The sequence below is a fragment of the Stegostoma tigrinum genome, chromosome 2 (genome assembly GCF_030684315.1).
Source record: "Stegostoma tigrinum isolate sSteTig4 chromosome 2, sSteTig4.hap1, whole genome shotgun sequence".
NCBI classification, from domain to species: domain Eukaryota; kingdom Metazoa; phylum Chordata; class Chondrichthyes; order Orectolobiformes; family Stegostomatidae; genus Stegostoma; species Stegostoma tigrinum.
Window position 1 is genome coordinate 54,149,631 of NC_081355.1, and position 21,092 is coordinate 54,170,722.

A 21,092-nucleotide genomic window follows, 5' to 3' on the forward strand; every position below is an offset into this window, starting at 1 on the left:
CTACCAATGTCCAGAATCCTAATGGTTTCATGCTCAAAATGCACCTTCGCCTTCTAAAATCGAAGGGAAAAATGTACCTCAGTGTAGAGATGCTTTTGCTCAGCACATTTGCTGACCCCAAAGCCTCTGCTGAGACCTGAAGTCACATAAATTAAGTTAATTAGTACATACTTTTATCATGTAGGGTGCCTTAAAGCATTGGCTGCAATTGGAAAGTCTGATATATATGAACACAGAAAATTTAAAGCAGGATGTCATTCTATCCATCATGTCTGTGCCAAAGCAAAAAGGAACTAGTCAGCCAAATCCCGCTTTACATAGCTATGTAAATTACAGCATTTGAATTTATATCAAACTACTTTTTAAAAATACAGGGTATTTTAACAAAGGGTTTCTGCTTCTACCATCATTTCAGGCAGTGTGTTCAAGACAACCATTGCCCTGCTGAGTGAATACATTTCACATCAACTCCCTTAAATTCCTTCTGCCATTTATTTGGAATCCAAAGCCCCGCTTTATAGACCTCTCTCTGCTAAAGGAAATAGATCTTTCCATTCCAATCTACTTAGGCCCCTCATAAATTTACACATCTCAATTAAATCTCCCCTGAGTCTCCTTTATAATACAAATTAAAAAAAAAACAAACATAGCTTGTACAAAAATTCAGTACAGCTAAAATTTTTGATGCCTGGCAACGTCCTCCTAAATCACCTCTCCATTCTCTCCAATGCCATCACATCCTTCCTGTAATGGGGTGATTGAACTGCACAGAGTACTCCAACTTTGGATGAACAAGTGCTTTGTACATTTTTATGATAATCTCCATGTTCTCCTACTTGATGCCCTAGATAATAAACAAAAATATCCAGAATGGCTTCTCACCCTGGTTTCAATAAAGCCTGTTGCAGCAGGAAACATGGCGACTGGGTGCATTGAATTGCGGGAGAGGCGTCATGCCAGTCTCTCAGCAGCTGTAAAACCTTTTCTAAATAAGTCAGCAAGTAGAAGGGGATGGCATGGGATTCCAGGCTATCAAGCACTGGATTCTCATTAGATTCATTAATAAGCCAATTGACACCTATCAGCTGCCACTGATCCTGGCATCTGATTGGCTGGATGCTTTCGACAGGCAGGACTTCCATTGCTGGGGTCTTATGTCAATGAAGGTCCAATGGGGCAACTTACATCTCTGAAGAACACAAGGCAATCAGGCCTTTCCCACGGCATTGACAGGAATTCCAGGCCAGTTCTCCAACTGGTGAGCAAGACTCCATCATGCTGACTAATTACATCACCTTACCTACCTACCCAGCATCCTTCAGTAATCTGCGGACAGTCCCTTTTTATGTCTACACATTTTAGTATCCCGCCGCTTAATGCGTATCTTCTTGTATCTTGTTCCCCTGCTTAAAACTTCTCCTCATGTGTTGAATTTCATTCACAGCATTTCTTTCCACCTATTGATGTTCCTCTGAGTACAACTTTCTATCTCATTATCAATCACAACCAATTACTTGTATATCTGCCTTTAAGTTTACAACGTTAATACTTACCATGAAAAGCATGGGACTTGATACCAAACCCTGCAGAGTCTCTGGAAGCAGTCTTCCAGTTCCAAAAACATATATCAGCCACTATTACTTGCTTCTTGTTACTGAATCAATTTTGGACTGTACTTGTCCATGCTCTTGAAATCGATTGCATCCTTACTTTTTTGACCACCGTGTCATGTGGGATCTCCTGAAAAGCTTGACAAACTCAGTGTAGACTACTTAAAATACCACAAACCTGCCATCAACCTTCCTTGTAATTGTCTCAAAAAATTTAATCAAGCTAATGAGACTTGAGCTTCCCTTAACAATCCATGCTGAGCTTTATATTAATGCATGGCTTTCTAAATAATGATTTATGTTATTTGTTTAAACATTTCTTGAGATTTTGTATACGACCAAGGTTAATCAGACTGGCCTGTAATGGCCTTTACACAATGGCACAACATTGAGAGAGGGTTCTTGTGGTGAAATGGTAGTGTCCCTTCCTGAGTGTAAGGAAGTCCAGGTTCAGGTCCTACTTACCCTGGAGATGAGTGTAAAAGAAGTTCAAATGAGTTAATTAAAAATACTTGTGTTAGGGCTCTTGTGGTGCAGTGGTAATGTTCCTAACTCTGGGCCAGGAGGTCTGGGTTCAAGTCCCACCTGCTCCAGAGGTCCGTCATAACATTTATGAACTAGTTGATTAAAAATGTTCAAAACATTTATAGTCCTCCTGTACCAAGCCTCCAGCTGGATCAAATTGGGAATTGATGGTTAATCAATTGGGTCTGGTGATTTATCCAATTGAAAGAGGCTAAACCATCATTAATATTTCTCATTCACTGTATTTACAACTTCCAATACTTCACATTCCTTTTATTTCACTACAAACAGTCCCTGGGTTACAAACAAGTGCTGTTCTTGCATCCTTTTGCAAGTTGATTTGTATGCAAGTCAGAAAACAATGCTGGACAATAAAAGGTAGCCATTCACAAGTACAAGAGATGTTTCTATGCAGGGACTTTAAAATTACACCCTGCATAAGACAGCGTTCATAAGTTCGATCATTTGTAAGTCAGATCTCATAAATCAGGGATGCCCTGGACAAGGTCTAAGTTTAATTTTCTTTTGTGCAGACACAAAACATTCATAAAGAACAATGCCCTTTGGTCTCTACTTGGCATGTATCTTTGCTTTGCTATCCTGTTGCTTTTAACCTAGCACTATGGTTTAAAGCCTTTCCTTACTTCCCTTATTTCCTTTTTTTGACCTCTGCATTTTCTATATTTAGGTTTTCGGTGTCAGCCTTCCTTCTTTAACGTTATAGTCAATGGTTGTGCAGACGTGCTATAAATCTAGATTTAGTAATCCTACAATTCCCTGTAGGAATATTAGCTTACTCCACTTGAATGCCTCCTATTGTTCTGAAATTGATTTACCTTTAAGTACCTTTTTCTAGTCTAATTTTGCCAAATCACATCGGTTTATCAAAATTGGTCTTTTTTCAAATCTAAAACTTCTTGTCTTGCGCTATGTTTGTCCTTACACATACCGATGCTAAATCTTACAGAATTATGACCAAAATGTTCTCCCATTGATATCACCCACAACTGCCCAGCTTGGTTTTCACAAACTTTGTCCAGAACTGACTCCTCTTGTTGGACTTGCCCTGGTCTAGTAGAAAGTACTGTAGGAGTAACTTAATGAGTTAAGGTTGCCTCAACCCTCCCAAAAGACCAGTTTCACTCTCCCCTTGTCTCCTTGACCCCATGGATTCTTTTTTTTGGAGAGCTAGTTATCTTCAAAAGAAAATTTTGCAAAACCACCGTCAACCAAATGCTGAGTCTATTTTGAGGTCTGGAGACACAAGAAATTATCTGTTTCAGTACCTAGACCCCTTATACTCAAATTCTTGATAGGAGATAATGTGACAGACGCAAACCTTAATTTTCTTGTGAAATGCATTTTTCAGTTACTACACAGTACATTTTAATCATGCTGTTCTTATTTGTGAAAGCAAATAGACACAATCGAGTTGAAATAAAAAGTACCTTTCTTTTTCTAGGTGATATTGGCTGCTATGGTTAAAGGCTGAGGCTGTGGGTTTCAGTTCTGCATTCCTTTTTCTGAAAGGCTCAAGGGACTAAATTGACACTTAGCTTATGAGCATTAGAGTTAATTATCCGAACACACTTAAATATCTGGGTCTTTTCACTCTACGAAAGCTTAAACACCAAGAAGATTTAATTATGTTTTTTAAAATATTTAAAAGATTAAATTTGGTTAAGGTGACTGAGCTATTTCAGATAGGGTCAGGAAGACTCGGAATATAAATGTAAGTTCTGTAGGCACAGATTGGACGCCATGAAGTATTTTCAAAGGAAATTGTTTGTTTAAAGAACAATTTGTTAATGTGCGTAATATTTGCAAATTCACTGTAAACATTCAAAAAGGAACTGTGTGCATTTCTGAATATAGTCAACACAAGTATGTTTAGTGAGCTGGGTATTAGGTGTGTTTCTCCCAGTCACCATCCCTTCCAGGTTGATTGCATGATCAGTTAGAAAGACCCCTTTTTCTTAACTGGCCTTTACTTTGCATCCTCTGTGTCTTTGCCTCTCATAGGAGATTGTGTGGTTCGTTCTTTGTACGCTGGTACACTGATTCCAGGTTGGGATTTAGTGGGGTTCATGGTGAGCAATGCAACAGTATGGCAGAGGCTCAATGAACCAGCTTTTACATGTTTCATATATCTTCATTACCTGTGGATTCAGGTGCATCTCGTAAGAAATCAACGAAATAAGCATTGACTCCGACATTGACTGCAGCCAGAGCTTTCTCCTGAAGTTCTTTCTCAACTACTTTGGCTAAAGTTTTGTCAAACCAGGCTACATCCTCTTGGGTTGTAAATCGATCAGCTATAACGCATTTGCATTCATGTTTCCACAGCTTTAGAGTCACCTAAATATACAATAGAATGCAAATAATTTATGAACAAGTAAATGTAAATTAATAAAGAGAAATTTATTTTTAATGATCTCCACTTGTAATGATTATTTATTTTAAATTATGGATTCACCTTTGCCCAAATCATGAGAATAAAAGCAGAATCATTGAAGTTTGTTTCTGTTGCTAAGATCAGTATACTTCACGTTACATTGTATTATTTCAGGATAGGAAAATGTAATTTGCATTCAAAGTGCTATCTGTTAGTGTTTGTGAGATAGCGGAGCATGTTTACAAGTTGTACATTCTGCTTCAAGCTACTCCATTTCCTTCAGTTAAGTATAGAGTGGCATGAAGTGATCCATTGATACACATGCCTAACAGAGGAACAGGTGAGGTTTATAGTACAAAGTTTACAGTTTACAATACAAGACTGCTGCTGCTGCATTATTTCCACACCACATCAACACATAAATCCCAACTGAACAGCAATGACTTAAATCAGGGTACTACGATTCAATTCAAAAATTTCACGCTAAATAATAAATCATTTCCAGAAGACTATCTAATGATATGTTAATTTTTCAAACCCACACTTCATAGGTTAAGGGATTGTTTAAAATCTATGTATCTCAAATGTAGTAATGTAGTGTAGTGTTAGTTTTTAAAATTACAACACTGGAACCAAATTCCACTGCAAATGATTTCTTGAATGATTTGCAATGACTGTCACTGTTTATAGTCAGCACATTTTTTTGTATTAACAGATTCATCAAAAAAATCTGTTCCCATTTCAGCTTCATATTTTCTAGTTCATACGTGGCTTTCTGCTATTATGGTCAAAAAATCACAGCCTTGACATGCACTATGTCCTGAGATGTATTCCTCGCCCAAAATGAAAGTAAGTTGTTAGGAGATGAATTTTGAAATGACACTTACATTTTCATCAGTGACAACCTCTGAGTTGCTATTCAACATTCCCTGCCAAATCCGTGAGAGATCTCTCAGGTTAAAGATGTAATGAAACTTGGCTGGAGTGGGCAACATTTTCACTTTGGTCATCTGCCAAAGTTTGCGGGTCATTGGTACCAGTTTGGTTACCAGAGTTCTCACTGCTGTAGAGAAGCCCCGCTCACTGCAATAGTGGCCACGTCCAATAACACCTGAAAACAGAAACATCAAAACTCAAACTTTTTGCTTATTTATTTTGATAGAATTCCAGAATTCAAAAAAAGGTTTTTCCTCATTTTAAAACAAATTAGAAGGTGGGATAATTAACATGACATGTGGTGTTCTTACCAAAAATCTTATCAATTGAAGAATTTGAAGGCAATGTGCAGTTAAAAATTGAGAAATGCCTCTTCAAGCGCTGGGGTATATCATTTCTGCCTCCTCCAGCATGGATCATTGCAGCAAGGAACTGGACATCAGCAATGTTTGTGAATTCACCTGGTTTTTCAAGATTATAAAAACCATTCTGTTCCATCAGCTGTCGTACAATTTCATTGGTGATCTAAATTAAGAGCAATGTTAAACGTCTTGGGAATTTACTGCGCAGTTGTGCAATGCAACTCTATTAAGAAATATCTGTAAGTGAGAAAAATACTTTCTTTTGTGAACTTTCAAACACATCAATGTAAGGAATGTAAATGTTGGAGAATGGAATATTGTTCAAGTATTCACTGTCTTGGATAGTGACTTGTTTCAGACAGCACAGTCAACAGCAGGGGGCAGCTGAAGACTTTAGAATCCGGCAGAAAAAATAATCTCTGTGGTGATTCTCAGTAAGGAAGGCTACTCCAGTGAAGGGTAAAAGTATTTCAGACCTGGTAAGTGAAGTGTTGCACCAGGACAGTTAGCAACTCCAAGAGGAATAAGAATTAGTAACTCACATTCTTCAGATGGCAATCCTGCTTTCAACCAAGCACATTACTTAATGACCATCCTCCCACTTTACAGTAATCGTCCCCTGTCCCTTCCTAGCTCCTGTGAGTACCCATGATATTCAAAGCCACAAAGGTATCTGTTCCCTCAGAGATAGCAAGATTTGCAGATGCTGGAGTCAAAGTCAACACAATGTGGAACTGGAGGAACACAGCAGGTCAGGCAGCATCAGAGGAACAGGAAAGTTGATGTTTTGGGTTGGGACCCAGTTCTGATGAAGGGTCCTGACCCAAAACATTGACATTCCTGTTCCTCTGATGCTACTAGACATGCTGTGCTCCGCCAGCTCCACACTGTGTTGATAGTATCCGTTCCCTGCCCTGTGCTTCCATTAACCATCAGGGTCATGCTTTCTGTAGGTTGATGAACTATTGTACAATCCTTTAGGGTTTAAAATGAGCAACAAGAAATTTTACTTAGTTACCTGATCTCCCCATTCATTAATAACAGGCATATTAATGTCATCAATGAAAACAGTCATCTTTTTCCCAGCAGGTGGACCGTATGTCGTACCCATACGTTTATCAACATAGCTCTCAATTGTGCGCTGCAACACAAAGTCAATACAAAATTATTCATACTCTTTCACTATACTTTTATGCAATTATAATTGATACTTGGTCATGAATTATATTTTTAGCACATTATATGTTTTTAAATTATTTTTATCCAGATTAAATCTAAAGCAGCTATTCAGCTGAAAATTAAGAACAAACTTCACAGATCCTGATAAGTTTCTGGGCTGCATTGTAATTTAATTCAAATATACCTCACTAGAAAATCTGGAACTATATTTCTATGATTTTAACCAAAAGACAGGCAAGTTAGTTACACATGCTTATCATTTTGGGGAATATAAATGCAGGTGTGATCTGTAATTTACACCTGCTTGATTCAATATTTTATCAGATATACCTCTGTAGGCATTTGAGCACAACACAAAAAAAAAGCTACAACTAGGTGTCAATGATAATGGGAACTGCAGATGCTGGAGAATCCAAGACAACAAAATGTGAGGCTGGATGAACACAGTAGGCCCAGCAGCATCTCAGGAGCACAAAAGCTGATGTTTCGGGCCTAGACCCTTCATCAGAGAGGGGGATGGGGTGAGGGTTCTGGAATAAATAGGGAGAGAGGGGGAGGTGGACCGAAGATGAAGAGAAAAGAAGATAGGTGGAGAGGAGAGACCACTCTCTCCATGGCTCCCTTGTTCGCTCCACACTGCTCTCCAACCCCACCACACCCGGCACCTTCCCCTGCAACCGCAGGAAGTGCTACCTCCTCCCGACACCTCCTCCCTCCGCCCTATCCCAGGCCCCAAGATGACTTTCCATATTAAGCAGAGGTTCACCTGCACATCTGCCAATGTGGTATACTGCATCCATTGTACCCGGTGTGGCTTCCTCTACATTGGGGAAACCAAGCAGAGGCTTGGGGACCGCTTTGCAGAACACCTCCGCGCGGTTCGCAATAAACAACTGCACCTCCCAGTCGCAAACCATTTCCACTCCCCCTCCCATTCTTTAGATGACATGTCCATCATGGGCCTCCTGCAGTGCCACAATGATGCCACCCGAAGGTTGCAGGAACAGCAACTTATATTCCGCTTGGGAACCCTGCAGCCCAATGGTATCAATGTGGACTTCACCAGCTTCAAAATCTCCCCTTCCCCCAATGCATCCCAAAACCAGCCCAGTTCGTCCCCTCCCCACTCTGCACCACACAACCAGCCCAGCTCTTCCCCTCCACCCACTGCATCCCAAAATCAGTCCAGCCTGTCTCTGCCTCCCTAACCTGTTCTTCCTCTCACCCATCCCTTCCTCCCACCCCAAGCCGCACCTCCATCTCCTACCTACTAACCTCATCCCACCTCCTTGACCTGTCCATCTTCCCTGGACTGACCTATCCCCTCCCTACCTCCTCACCTGTACTCTCCTCTCCACCTATCTTCTTTTCTCTCCATCTTCGGTCCGCCTCCCCCTCTCTCCCTATTTATTCCAGAACCCTCACCCCAACCTCTCTCTGATGAAGGGTCCAGGCCTGAAACGTCAGCTTTTGTGCTCCTGAGATGCTGCTGGGCCTGCTGTGTTCATCCAGCCTTACATTTTGTTAACTAGGTGTCAATGTTGCCTTGGAATATGAGGAATTCCACCAGTTGGAAAATAGGCAGCACTCTCTGAAGCAACAGGAAATGTCCATGGCTTGGAGTGCAGATTGATTGATGTTACTGTTATCCCATGAGACGCCCTAGAAAGAGCCTGAGCCTCAAAGCATAAGTATCATTAACACTGTCACAAGCGATGAACAGCAGGCTCCTTATTCAGCACACCTCTGCCCATAAAGAGTTGTATAAAAAATACAGCAATGGGCACGTTTATTTGTTTGTTGAAGTTAACAAAGTACTGCAAACTACACTGCTTGGTAGCACTATCACACTCCCACTTCCTCTGAAAAAATGCCTCGGACAGAATTTTACAGTCTCCTGCCAGTGGGTTTATGGGGGGAGCAGCATATAACATTCCTTGAGTGGCCTTTGGCCTCATTCTCATCCAACTTTGACCTGTTTTGCAACCTTAAGTAGGGTGGGGGGGTGTAGGTCTTAGGTGGCACATCTATCATTGCCCCCAAAATGAAGCCCTTAAGTGGGAGGGATTTGAGGACAAGTGAAACCTGGTAGATCACTGAGTGTAATGAAGGAGGGATGCATCTCTATCACCAACTCAGCTGCCCCACCAACACCTCACCCCAACTCTCCACTTAGCCTAGATTGTTGCAATATTTATAGTTCCAGCATTAGTCACTGCTTTTGGTGCTGCTGCTGGACCTATAGAGCTCTCTGAGGAACTACATCCTTCAGAGTGAAGGATGGAATTCCACATGTTTGTAGGACCATCAGCATGAGCAGGAACGCCTTGCCAAGTGACTCTCCTCGGCAGAAAATATCACTACTTGTAAAACTCTGTCTGTAAAATTAATCGCTCAATTTTTACATTTTTCAGAGACCTGTAGTTATCTCACTCCCCTGGGTAATGTACATGTTATCGGAGAAAGGGACTTGATAAAGAAAACTGTAAAATGAAATAACTTATTGAAAAGTAAACAAAAAACTATTTTGCTTCTGTATACAATTACAACAAATTCAAAAGTATCCCCAATCATTGGGGTTGTTAATACTGTTGCTTTAGTATTAATACAGTGAATTGTGATTACTTACAACACAAGATGACCAAATATGAAATTCTTTCTGACCTGAAACATTAGTGGAGTTGTTGCTGATGAAAAGTTGAGACTTTTAGTCATATGAGACTCAGGGTCATATTTTGACAGGTATCCTTTGATGATCACTGTTTTGGCTGTGCCTTGTTCACCAATCAGCAATACAGCCTATGAGAAAAAGCACAGAGATGTCATCATTCTGCTAGCACAATATGAAGCACAGATTTTAATGTAAGACTGAAACCTATCTGTGGTCAACATTTTGACTATTTGATTTCCATTGTTCAGTTCCATTTACAATTCCTCAAAGTGAAGTAATCTGGGCCTACATGTAGCAAGATCTCAATTACATTCAGACTTAGGTCAATGACAGGCAAACAGAATTTGTGCTACAAAACTGTTGGATGATATCCAGCTGTCGCCCCTTGACATTGCATTACATTAGCATTGCTGAATATCTTATTCAAATTCTGGATTTGTCACTGACTGAAATTCAACTGGACTAGTCACATAGGTGGTCAGCATAATTTTACATTTTATTGACTAAGTCTGAGTTATAGATTCAAAGAATCATTGAGTCATACAGCACGGAATCAGACCCTTCGGTTTAATTAGTCCACAACGACCATGTTCCCAAACTGTACCTGCATTGACCATTTCTTCTGGCAGTTTGTTTCACATACAAACCACTCTCTATGTTAAAAAGTTAACCCTCATGTCCTTTTTAAATCTTTCTCGTCTCACCTTAAAAATATGTCCCTTCATTTTGAACTCCCCACCCGAGGAAAAAGATCCTTACTATTCACCTTATCTATGTCCTCATGATTTTATAAACCTCTATAAGGTCAGCTCTCAACCTCTTATGCTCCTGCAAAAAGTCCCAGCTGATCCAGCCTATTTTTATACTTGAAAACCTCCATTCTTGCCAACATCCTAGTAAATCTTTGATGAAGTTTCTCCATTCCCTTCCAATAGCAGAGTGACCAGAACTGCACAAAGTACTCCAGGAGAGGCTTCACCAACATCCTGTACAACTTCAACATGATGTTCCAACTCCTATACTCAAAGGTCTGAGCAATGAAGGTAAGTGCACTGAAGGCCTTCTTAACCACCCTGTCTACCTGCACATTTATGCACTTATTCAGGACACTGCCCTACCTACGCCAATAGCAATAGCTGTGTCACCCACTTTAATATCCTGTAGTACCTGCCTCTCTCCTCATTTCACAGGGAAAACTGCTTACAATAGGGCAGCAAGAATGATGATGGGTGGCATGTTGCCCATCACTCATTTCCTCATTCCTTATCAGCAGAGAAACCCTATTCCGATGGACTCAAGGAAGGCATGAACTGGTATTGGAGACTGCCCTTGATTTAATGTTCCTACAAACCCCTGAGCAACAGCTATCTCCTTTGCCTTGACTTAACTTAGTCAGAGCATTGAGTATAGGAATTGGGATGTCTTGTTGCAGCTGTACATTGGTGAGGCCACATTTTGAGTACTGCATACAGTTCTGGTCACGCTGCTATATAAAGGATATCACTGAACTAGAAACAGTGCAGAAAAGATTTATTTGGGTGCTACCTGTACTGGAAGGTTTGAGTTATAAGGAGAGGTTGGACAGGCTGGAAGTTTCTTTTCTTGGAACACAGGAGACTGAGGGGTATGACCTTATAGAGGTCTATACTGTAAAACCATGACAAGCACAGACTAAGATAGATAGCCAACCGTTTTTCCCCATGGAAGGGGAGTCTAAAACTAGAGGTCATTGGTTTAAGATGAGAGGGGGGAGATACAATAGGCTGTAGGGGATGATTTCTTCACACAGAGGGTGCTGTGTGTCTAGAATGGGCTGCTAGAAATAGTGGTGGAATTGAGTATAATCTCATCATTTAAAAAATATTTAGACAGATACATGGATGGGAAGGGAATGGAGGGGCATGAACCAAATGCTGGCAAATGGGACTAGCTTAAATTGTGAAAACTGGGCGGTATGGGCAGGTTGGGCTGAAGGGCCTGCTTCCATGCTGTAGACCTCTATGACCAAGGCCTGCTGCTAACTGTGTCAAACACAGCAAGATAGCAGTAATGTCCAAGTGGACTCAGAGTGAGTGAGCACAATGAGATCAAGTGCAGAACCCACAGCTTCAGGCTGGTCCATCCCAGGAGCGGAGCGCAAAGTATCTTTGTAGCAGCATGACACTGATTGTAGTTGGTGCAGCTCAAGGCACAGCACTGAAGTGCATAAGTGTTGGATTTCAATGTCCATGGGTATAGCCAATGGCCAGTGTGATGGAGTATGCCCTAAGATGTTGGCTTTCAGTTTCCAACATGGAGTTTGTTTGGGGCAAATAGCAAGCTGAATCCGCCAGGCACTTCACTTTGGTTTCCTTATTGTGTTTTCCTTCCATCTTCAAGCTTTTTTGGTGAGTTTGCTAAGATTTGAAGCTGAATGCTAATTAGGCAAGTTATGGCATTAACAAGGTATAAATCCATGTCAAATGGCATATCGCTACTGCCCAGCAACAAACTCACCACTGCACTTGTGAATAGCATAGAAGACACTGCAAAATGACCACAGCATTGAAATTTCTGCCTGACTTGGTCACACATCTTGTCATAGCCCATATCATTCACACTCCTTTCAGATTCTGCTTGATGTGTCTACAATAGCAGATCAGAGACTGGGTAGACTCTGTAGCAACTGAATCACCACACAGCTCTTCAAAGCTTCTCCATCATCCACAAGACTAAGTTGGAGTATGATGGAATAACCTCCATTTCTCTTGAGAAGGGCAAATGTAGCAGTCAGTAAATTTAACATAATCTACGACTTTGTTGGAGACTCATCTATCTGCTTAAAAATGTACTCCCTCCACCATTGGTGAATTTGAGTGTATGAACTGCAGGATCCACAACAAACTGCGACTCACTGAGACTTCTTCGATATGATCTTCTAGAATGACAACACCTACACCTAGAAGGATAAGAGCAGCAGGTGTGCGAGGGGAGCATCATCACTTTCAATTTTCCTTCCAAGTTACACCCCATCCCAAATTCTGACACTTCCTGCCCAACAGAAGTGTTAAAATATTTTCACCACAAAAATAATGGCGCAAGAGAAAAGCTCATTATCCTCTTCTCAAGCCCAGCTGGAGATGGGCAGAAAATGCTATTCTCGCTATAATCTTTAAAAGTGTTAACAAACAATTTGACTAAAATTGAAAAGCAAATGAGGAGCATTTATAAGCATTATCACTCTTTCAATTGCTTATCCACAGTAATTGGTTAATTACTGCCCAAAAGATATGACATAGAACAGGATAGAGTAAGTTAATATTATGTGAAATTACCCTACCTTTCCCTGCTTGGCTATTGTATGAATGAGGAAATTTGTCCTCACATTGTCTACATTAGGCACAAGGATAGAGCCATATTCTGGATTGCTGTCAGTGGGATAAATGTATTCTTCTACATTTGTGTTCCAATGCAACCATTTTCCTGTTTAAAATATACACAGAGTTAATTACTATTCACTGAAAACAAGTATTTCACAGCTTTCTTTCAAACCAAACAGCTTTGATCATTTTGATCACTTTGTCATTTGGTAGTATTGAACTTGAGTATTGATGAGAAAAGATGCAATTTGACAGAGCTTTTCATCTTGCACTCATGGGGACAATTTACAGGAATTCCCCTTGGCTTTCAATGGAAAACCAAAATTTGTATTGCATGAGAACAACTTGATGAGTGGATTGTGACCAGTACAGAGCTTGTCATGTATAATACATCAATTAATAATAATTAACAATTAATTGCCAAGCTTTGTTTAAATTTTAAACCTAATAAGTTCATCCTGATTGGTCAGCACATTGCCCTGAGAAATGAATTTGTCACCTATTTTGATGATTTGAAAAAGGTACAGTGTGTGTGCATATTCTTTCTGTCTGAAAGTATATGTGCACACTGCTGTATTTATTAACTAATGCACTGTAATCACCTGCAGAAACCCCACCACCCTCATGACTTAAGTCATGTTGGGGATCATTCCTTACAGTCTCTAGCAGTGGTTTCTCACTAGAATGATTACTTCCCCTGCTTGGCCTCTCATCTTTAACAGCAGGTTTGGATACCATCAGTGCGGGAACATCACCATGAGGCCCAGGATTTAAAATTTATTTTATTTGCTTCTGCTAGGAAATTTGCAAACCTGCCACCAAGCCAAACTCAGGGTTTAAACTTCATTTGGTCTCTGCATTTTTTATCGTAATTTTCAACTGGATTTGGATCCACTCAAGCCCCTTGTTTGTTATCAGATCAGGGAATGTTGTTGATGACAATTCTAAAGAAACTGGTGCCTCAGAATTCCAAATGTGACATTTCCTTTAGCTGTAGGCTACTCAAAAAGAGATTTCAACATGGGAAAGTATAAGCAAATAAATTTCAGAACAAAGCCTGTCAGTGTTTGCTGCAGATTAGGGTTAATTAGTGACATTTGCCTGACCTAGAACACTTACATTTCCTTCAAAAAGCGAACAAACATCCAGTGTGTCAACTTTTCTACTCATTTTCATGTTAGAGCATCAGTATTTGCAAATGCCCTAGCCAATGCTCCAACTGTTTAAAGTTGTTCATTGACCAGTTTAGTTTAATACTGACCATTAACATGGACAACGTAGTCAAACATTGTGTCTTCACTCTCCTCAGGGATGCATGGCAGATCTAACTTTATAGTCTCATGCGTCCGTAGCCAGTGCTCCATTTTCCGTCTATCCTCTAATTCCAGTAAGGCCCCTATACTCCACATCAGCGAGAATACATACAATCTTTCCAAATGTTCTCGAGCCACTTCTCCACCTTGCTCCTAAAAATGAGGTTCATCAACAAATTATCATATTGGATACAAAACACTTTAATGACACATAGTTTCTAAACAATATATAAATTTGTGACATTTATATATGATCTGTTAGTCAATTAAAAGAAAACCCACATATTTGTAATTTTGATTACCTAACTGAGATTCTTGATACATAATGGACACAATATAAAGTTCCTCTGGGAGTTGGGGACGGGCCACATTGCATAGTGGAAAGACTCAGGAAGAAAGCCTGTTGCTTTCCTGACAGCCCACAATCCACAATAAAGTCTGTCACAGGAAGGATCGAGAATGGATTTCTCACCCAAAGGACAACTGAGCTGTGATCTACCATGCACAGGGGCTGGAGGCAAACTGGCGTCTGAACCCTGGTGAGCATTCCTGTGTTTTGTTGGGGAGATTCCTCCCTTCTCAGGCATCCTGTGCTTAACAAAAAGACCTGCTAGGAGGAAGGTCTTACAGAAAGAATACCTCTACCCTTTAGACTGATTTCTCTGCCACTATTGCCAAAAACACCTTCACTGGGCTACAACCTTGCTCCACTTAACTACATTTCAGGGCTTCAGCAAGAATCTTGCCCTTTGGCTTGATTGCAGAAACATGCCTGAGGGCATCATCAGTGCTGGGGAGCGGTAGCCTCTGCTGGTGAGCAGCTCTAGGAGGCAGGCAGCTACACTCCAGGAGCCACAAACCCCGCCACCAATATGCCTATTTAGGATTTAATCCTGTTATATGTCCTGGAAATGGCCGAGATGAGGTCCCCATTGGCTCTTCTGTTGCAAACTGACCCATTGCCGTGACTAGTAAATTACATTCAATATGCCTTATAATATACATACTTCATAAACATTCTCAATGATCTCCCAAGGATGGTATTGTTGGAAAATGTTAGCTATTCAACAACAACAATTAAACTTGTTCCAATTATACAGTCATTGAGCACAGAAGAGGCCCTTTGGTCCATCAGGTCTGCACTGATATTCCTACACTAAAACCACTTCACAGCGCTAAGCCCGTGCCCTTAAATATTATGCTAATTCAAGTGCTCATCCACGTACTTTTTAAAAGGTTGTGAGGTTTTCCACCTCCACTCTCCTCCCAGGCAATGTACTCCAGATTATCAAGCTTTAAGTGGACACAATTGTTCCTCATATCCCTTCCAATCCTCCAGTACTTCACCTTAAATTATGCCCCTCCATCTCAGTTATCCTTTAACTAAAAGGAACAGCTGCTTTCTATTCACCTTCTCTATGTCCCTCATATTCATATACCTCAAACAAGCCCTGCAACCCTCAGTCTTCCCTGCTTTAAAGAAACTATCCTAAGTCTATCCAGCCTCTCTTTATAGCTCAAACGTATCATTTCAGGCAACATCCTGATGAATCTCTTCTGCACCTCCAGCAGGGCAATCACACTCTTCCTACAGTGCAGAGACTAGAACTATACACAATACTCTAGCTGTGACCTAACCAAAATTTTGTACAACTCCAACATTACCCTCCCTGCTCTTACAATCTGTGCCACCACAGACTGATGAAAACAAATGTCTCTTGTGCTTTCTTAGCCACCCTATTAATCTGTGCTGCCACTTTCAGGGATTTGTGAGCAAACATTTCAAGATCCCTGCATTCCTCAGAGCTTTCTGGTACCTTACAATCATTTTTTCCAAACTGCACCAACTCGTACTTAAAATCTAAGCACTCCCTCCCTAACGGCATTTTGGGTCTACCTACAACACATGGACTGCAGCAGTTCAAAAAGGCAGCACACCACCTCCTTCACAAGGACAACAACAGTTTAGATTTAAACGCTGGGCCGGCCAGCAACACCCTGATGTCAAAAGTAAATATTGAAAAAATTCCACTTGTTACTAATCTGCCCAATCAGTTTTGTCTTCCTTCAGTGAGCCATCTTGCTGTCAATGATCTGGCCAATCTTCATGTCTTCTGCGAACTTATTTATCATCTCACCCCACATTCTCACCTATCTTGTTTGTATATATAAACAAGATAGGCAAGAATGTGGGGTGGGAGTGCTTGAGGGTACACACACACATAGAAGGGTCCCAGCACTGATCCTTGTGGTACACCACTGGACACTAGCCTCCAGTTACACAAACAACTTTCTACAATCACCTTCTGTCTTCTGCAACTAAACCAATATTAGATCGAACTTGTTAAGTTGCTCTGGATCCCACGTACTTTTACCTTCTTTAATAGTGCCCATGTGGGACCTTGTCAAAGTTCTTACAAAGTACATAGATGAGAATAAACCACATCAACTGCACTATTCTCATCTACATACTTTGTCACTTCATTGAAAAATTCCACCAGATTTATCAGGCATGACCTTCCTCTGACAACCAATGTTGACTATCTCTGATTGAACCTTGCCTCTCAAAATAAAGATTAATTCTCTCCTTCAAAATTTTCTACAATGCTTTCCCTACCACTGATGTGAGACTCACTGGTTTGTAATTCCCTTCTTGAAAACTGGAACCACATTAGTTGTCCTCCAGTCATCTGGTACCTCCCCTAGGACCAAGGAGGAATTTAAAATGTGAGTCTCTCATGTATCTACATGTTGATATAAAAAGTTCTCACGAATACATTTCAAGAAATCTGATCACTCTAAACCCTTTATAGTAGTCTGCTGCAATTTGGGTGGCATGTTGAAAATATAAATTGAGATCATGTATGAAACCTTAAACCAATAGGTAATTTTACTTAGTCTGAACAATGTATTTAACACTTAATGTCTCTACCTTTCATCTTGAAATATCAAAATTACGAAGATGCTTTCCCTGTGCCATGGCTTATTATACAGTTGATCGCTGCGCTGACTTTTTACAAACTTAAATACTGTCATAGAGCTACTGAATCAGCTCCGCTTCCCTGCTGGTTGGCTGATTAGGTTGCTGAGCAAAAACAATTAAATAAAAGCTCCTGGCCACAGAGCTGTCCATCAAAGATGATAAGGAATAATTGATCCTGTTCTCCTCATGGATCTGACCCATATCTTCATGGTCACAGCTAGCAACCAAAACTATTAGTTGAGGAGGTCATTTACCTCAGATACTGGGAAATTAACTGGTTGGCTTGATTCATTGATCGATGTCAAATACTTAAAACTCCCTAACAGAAGTCAAGTGCTGTGGATAACAGAAATCTGAAACAAAAACTGAAAGGACTGAAAATACTCAGTACGACAGGTGTATCTGTGGTGAAAGAAACAGAATTAAGATCTCAAATCAATTATTTTTCAACAGAACAGGAAAATGTAATGTTTAAAAGTACATAACAAGAATGGAGAGGGAATTAAAAGAATGAAAGAAATGATATGAGACAATGAAGACAGGAAAGATTAAAATGGCAAAGGAGATGGTGTGAGGAAAAAAGATGTGGTAATAGAACAAAATACAGAAGGGCTAGGCTTCAAGAAGTGAAATCCACCTTGCATTTGAGGCCCTTTAGTGGACAATAATTGCAGGAATTCAGGGCATGGGGCTAAGTCTGGCAGATCACACAGTTAAACACACTGTCATTCATGGCAGAGAGAAGTCACAACTGTAGAAAAAATGTAATTGAAGCAGAGAGTCTGACAGAATGGATTTTTTAAAAATTCACATAACATGGTATTGCTGGCTGGACCAACATTAATTGCCTAACTGTCCAGTGGACAGTTAAGAGTCAACCTTTTGCTACAGGTCTGGAGTCACATTTCGGTGAGACCAGGCGAGGATAGCAGTTTGCTTCCCTAAAGGACATTCATGACCCAGATGAGTTGTTCTGACGATCAACAGTGGTTTTATGGTTCTCATTAGACTTGTAATTCCAGATTATTTAATAAATTAAATTCAAATTCCACCATTGGCTCAACAGGATTCAAACCCAGGTCCCCAGAACAGAATCTCTGCATTTACTGTCAGTGGCAATCACTTGCTAACAAATAGGACAGTCCACCTAGGAAATTCTGTGTCACTGGCCCTGGGTTCTATGGGGCTTCATACGGCTGATGAGTCTGCTCCTAAAGCCATATTCCTGATCACACATTTGACAGGTGTTTCCATGAAATAAAACTCGTCCTTGGCCTTGAAATCATTGGTGTTCCTTCCTCCAGTTCCTTTTCTATGAGTCCTGATACCTGAGGGTGTTTTTGAAGAATTGTGCCTGTTCATGCAGGGGCTTCCACCAAGTCAGTCTCTTCTAACAAAGATTTTCCACACAGAGACATCTATGTTACATTTCTTGACGGAAATCTTCAGGAATCTTTGAAATGCTAACATTATGCTTTCGTTGATAACAAGGTGTAGAGCTTGATGAACACAGCAGGCCAAGCAGCATCAGAGGAGCAGGAAAGCTAATTCCTTGTTTGGTTGCCTTCCCTCAGCTGGGTGATGAATATTTGCTTTTGCAGCGGAAATCACGCATCCTAAGAACATGGCCAGCCCAGCAGAGTTGGTTTCAAATGATCCTGGTCTCAATGCTGCTGCTATACGCAGCTTCAAGGAAAATAAAATTAGTATACCTGTTCTCCGAGGTGATGCCAAGAACCCATCTCAAACAGTTCTTGAGGAGGCACCTATACATCATCCAAGTATCTGAGTAATGTAGAAGAATCGAAGCATGACTGCCATATATGCAGGGAGCTTGGTATCAGTACAGAGGTCATGGGCTCAAAAGCTGTTATCTTTCAGTGTCTGGAGGTGGTATTTACAGACTGGATACAATGTTGGATCCCGGCATCGATGTCAGCTGTAGATGCGAGGTAGCTTCCCAGAAATGGAAATGGTCCATGTTTAGAAGGATTTTTTCATTGATCTTAATGGAAGGATAGGCAGGAACCTGACCTGGATCAGGTTGATAAAAAGATTTGAGTCTTCTTCAGTTTAAGACTGAGTCTAATTCTTTGGTATGCTTCTGCGAAGGCATTAGGTGAGGCTTGAAGGTTCCCTTCCAAGAAAGCAGAGCCGACATTGCCATCCACATACTGAAGTTCCATAAACAAGGTCGGTGATATTTATTTCTTGGATTTCAATCTGTCGAGGTCGAAAAGTTTTCCATCCATCCTCTGGATAATGTCCATACCAGTATGGTGCTTGTTCTTTCCAGGGTGAAGGTGGTGATGAAGATGGAGATAAGGGCACATCCCTACTTGACTTTGCCTTGACTTCAAAGGATTCCCTCATATTATCATTAGTGAGGACTGCTACTAACATCTTGTCATGAAGGAGATGGAGGATGTTGATAAATTTTACTGAACAACCAGCTTTGGAGATGCTCTTACATGACACTTCAAATTAATTGAATCAAAAGCCTAAGTTAGATCAATGAAGGCTGAGCACTGAATATCATGTCCATAGCTCTGAGGTTTGGTTGGAAGCCATACTGTCTTTCAGGGAGGATTTCCTCAGAGACTGGGAGAAGGCACCTTGTGATTGGACAGTAGGGAGTTTCCTAACAAATTCCCAACATTCACTTTATCTCCTTTCTTGAAGACAGTGGCGATGGTAGCATCCATTAGATCAGCAGAGATTTCTTCTCTGTCCCAGATTTTCAGGAACAGTTGATGGAGTTGACAAGTGCTCTGCTCCTCCAAGTTTGAAAATCTTTATTAGTTTCCCTTTTACCCTTTTCTGAAGAAACGTCAAGCTTTCCTGCTCCTCTGATGCTCCTGTTGTGTTCATCCAGCTTCACACTGTGTTATCTTAGATTCTCCATCATCGGCAGTTCCTACTGTCTCTCCCTTTTACCCCTGTAGCTTTTCCATTCTTCATGTATTGAACAGCAGCTTCAACTTCTGCCAAGGCAGGTGGAAGTCAAAGATTATCTTTAATGAGGAGTTGCTGGATTTCCTCACACATACCCTTGTTAATGACTGCATCATGGTTTTAGAGTTTATTGACATGTTCTCTCCATCATAGACTGACATTTTCTCTGTCTCTGAAAAGAGTTTCATCCTGACCCTGTGCCAGTTTGAGGTCAAGGGTGTTGAGTCCATATCTTTCCTTGCAGCCCTGAAGGAACCCTGGGTGTGATCGCTGTCGACAAGAAATCGTATCTCCTTAGATTTCTCAGTCCATCACAGGTTCTTGGTCTCTGGATTAATAGTCTAGTGTTAATATCACCAGGCCATCACCTCCCCATTCAGTACTTTCAGACCTGTCCTGCAGCAGGTGCCCTATTCCCATTGGCCTTTTCATTAAGACCCTGAAATCACACTCCCACTTTCCTCTCCTGTCACGACACTGGTTTTGGACTCCAGGACTTAGAATCTGGTACCACCAGTCCTGACCAGTGCTGTACTTGACAATACTGGGATAACAGTGCTGCTAGCCAATTGGATTGATCGGCAGCTCTCTAATTCAGGACTTCCACTTGTGTGACTGGCAAAAGTCCCATCTCCACCCAATTAAGTCTTTTTGGAGTGTTAAATCACTGTAGTACTGCTGTGATTAACAGGAATGAGTTCCCCAACATTCAAAAATTTCTGTCCATTGCTTTATAAACTATCCCGAGAAACGAAGATAAAGAAATCTAGCTAGGGAAAGGTCACAGTCACACACAAAAGAAAG

General features: G+C 40.8%; 1 protein-coding gene across 1 annotated transcript in view; it reads right to left on the minus strand.

Moving 5' to 3' along the window:
• The window catches only part of dnah5 (dynein, axonemal, heavy chain 5), a 372,198-nt gene that overhangs the window by 104,641 nt on the left and 246,465 nt on the right, over positions 1 to 21,092 (minus strand). Inside the window, exons 45-51 of the mRNA XM_048562706.2 lie at positions 14,299 to 14,503; positions 12,998 to 13,140; positions 9,672 to 9,806; positions 6,847 to 6,969; positions 5,778 to 5,991; positions 5,418 to 5,641; positions 4,295 to 4,493 (exon numbers count right to left, since the gene is read on the minus strand). Coding sequence (XP_048418663.2) covers positions 4,295 to 4,493; positions 5,418 to 5,641; positions 5,778 to 5,991; positions 6,847 to 6,969; positions 9,672 to 9,806; positions 12,998 to 13,140; positions 14,299 to 14,503 — 1,243 coding nt within the window. The remainder of the gene's footprint in view (positions 1 to 4,294; positions 4,494 to 5,417; positions 5,642 to 5,777; positions 5,992 to 6,846; positions 6,970 to 9,671; positions 9,807 to 12,997; positions 13,141 to 14,298; positions 14,504 to 21,092) is intronic.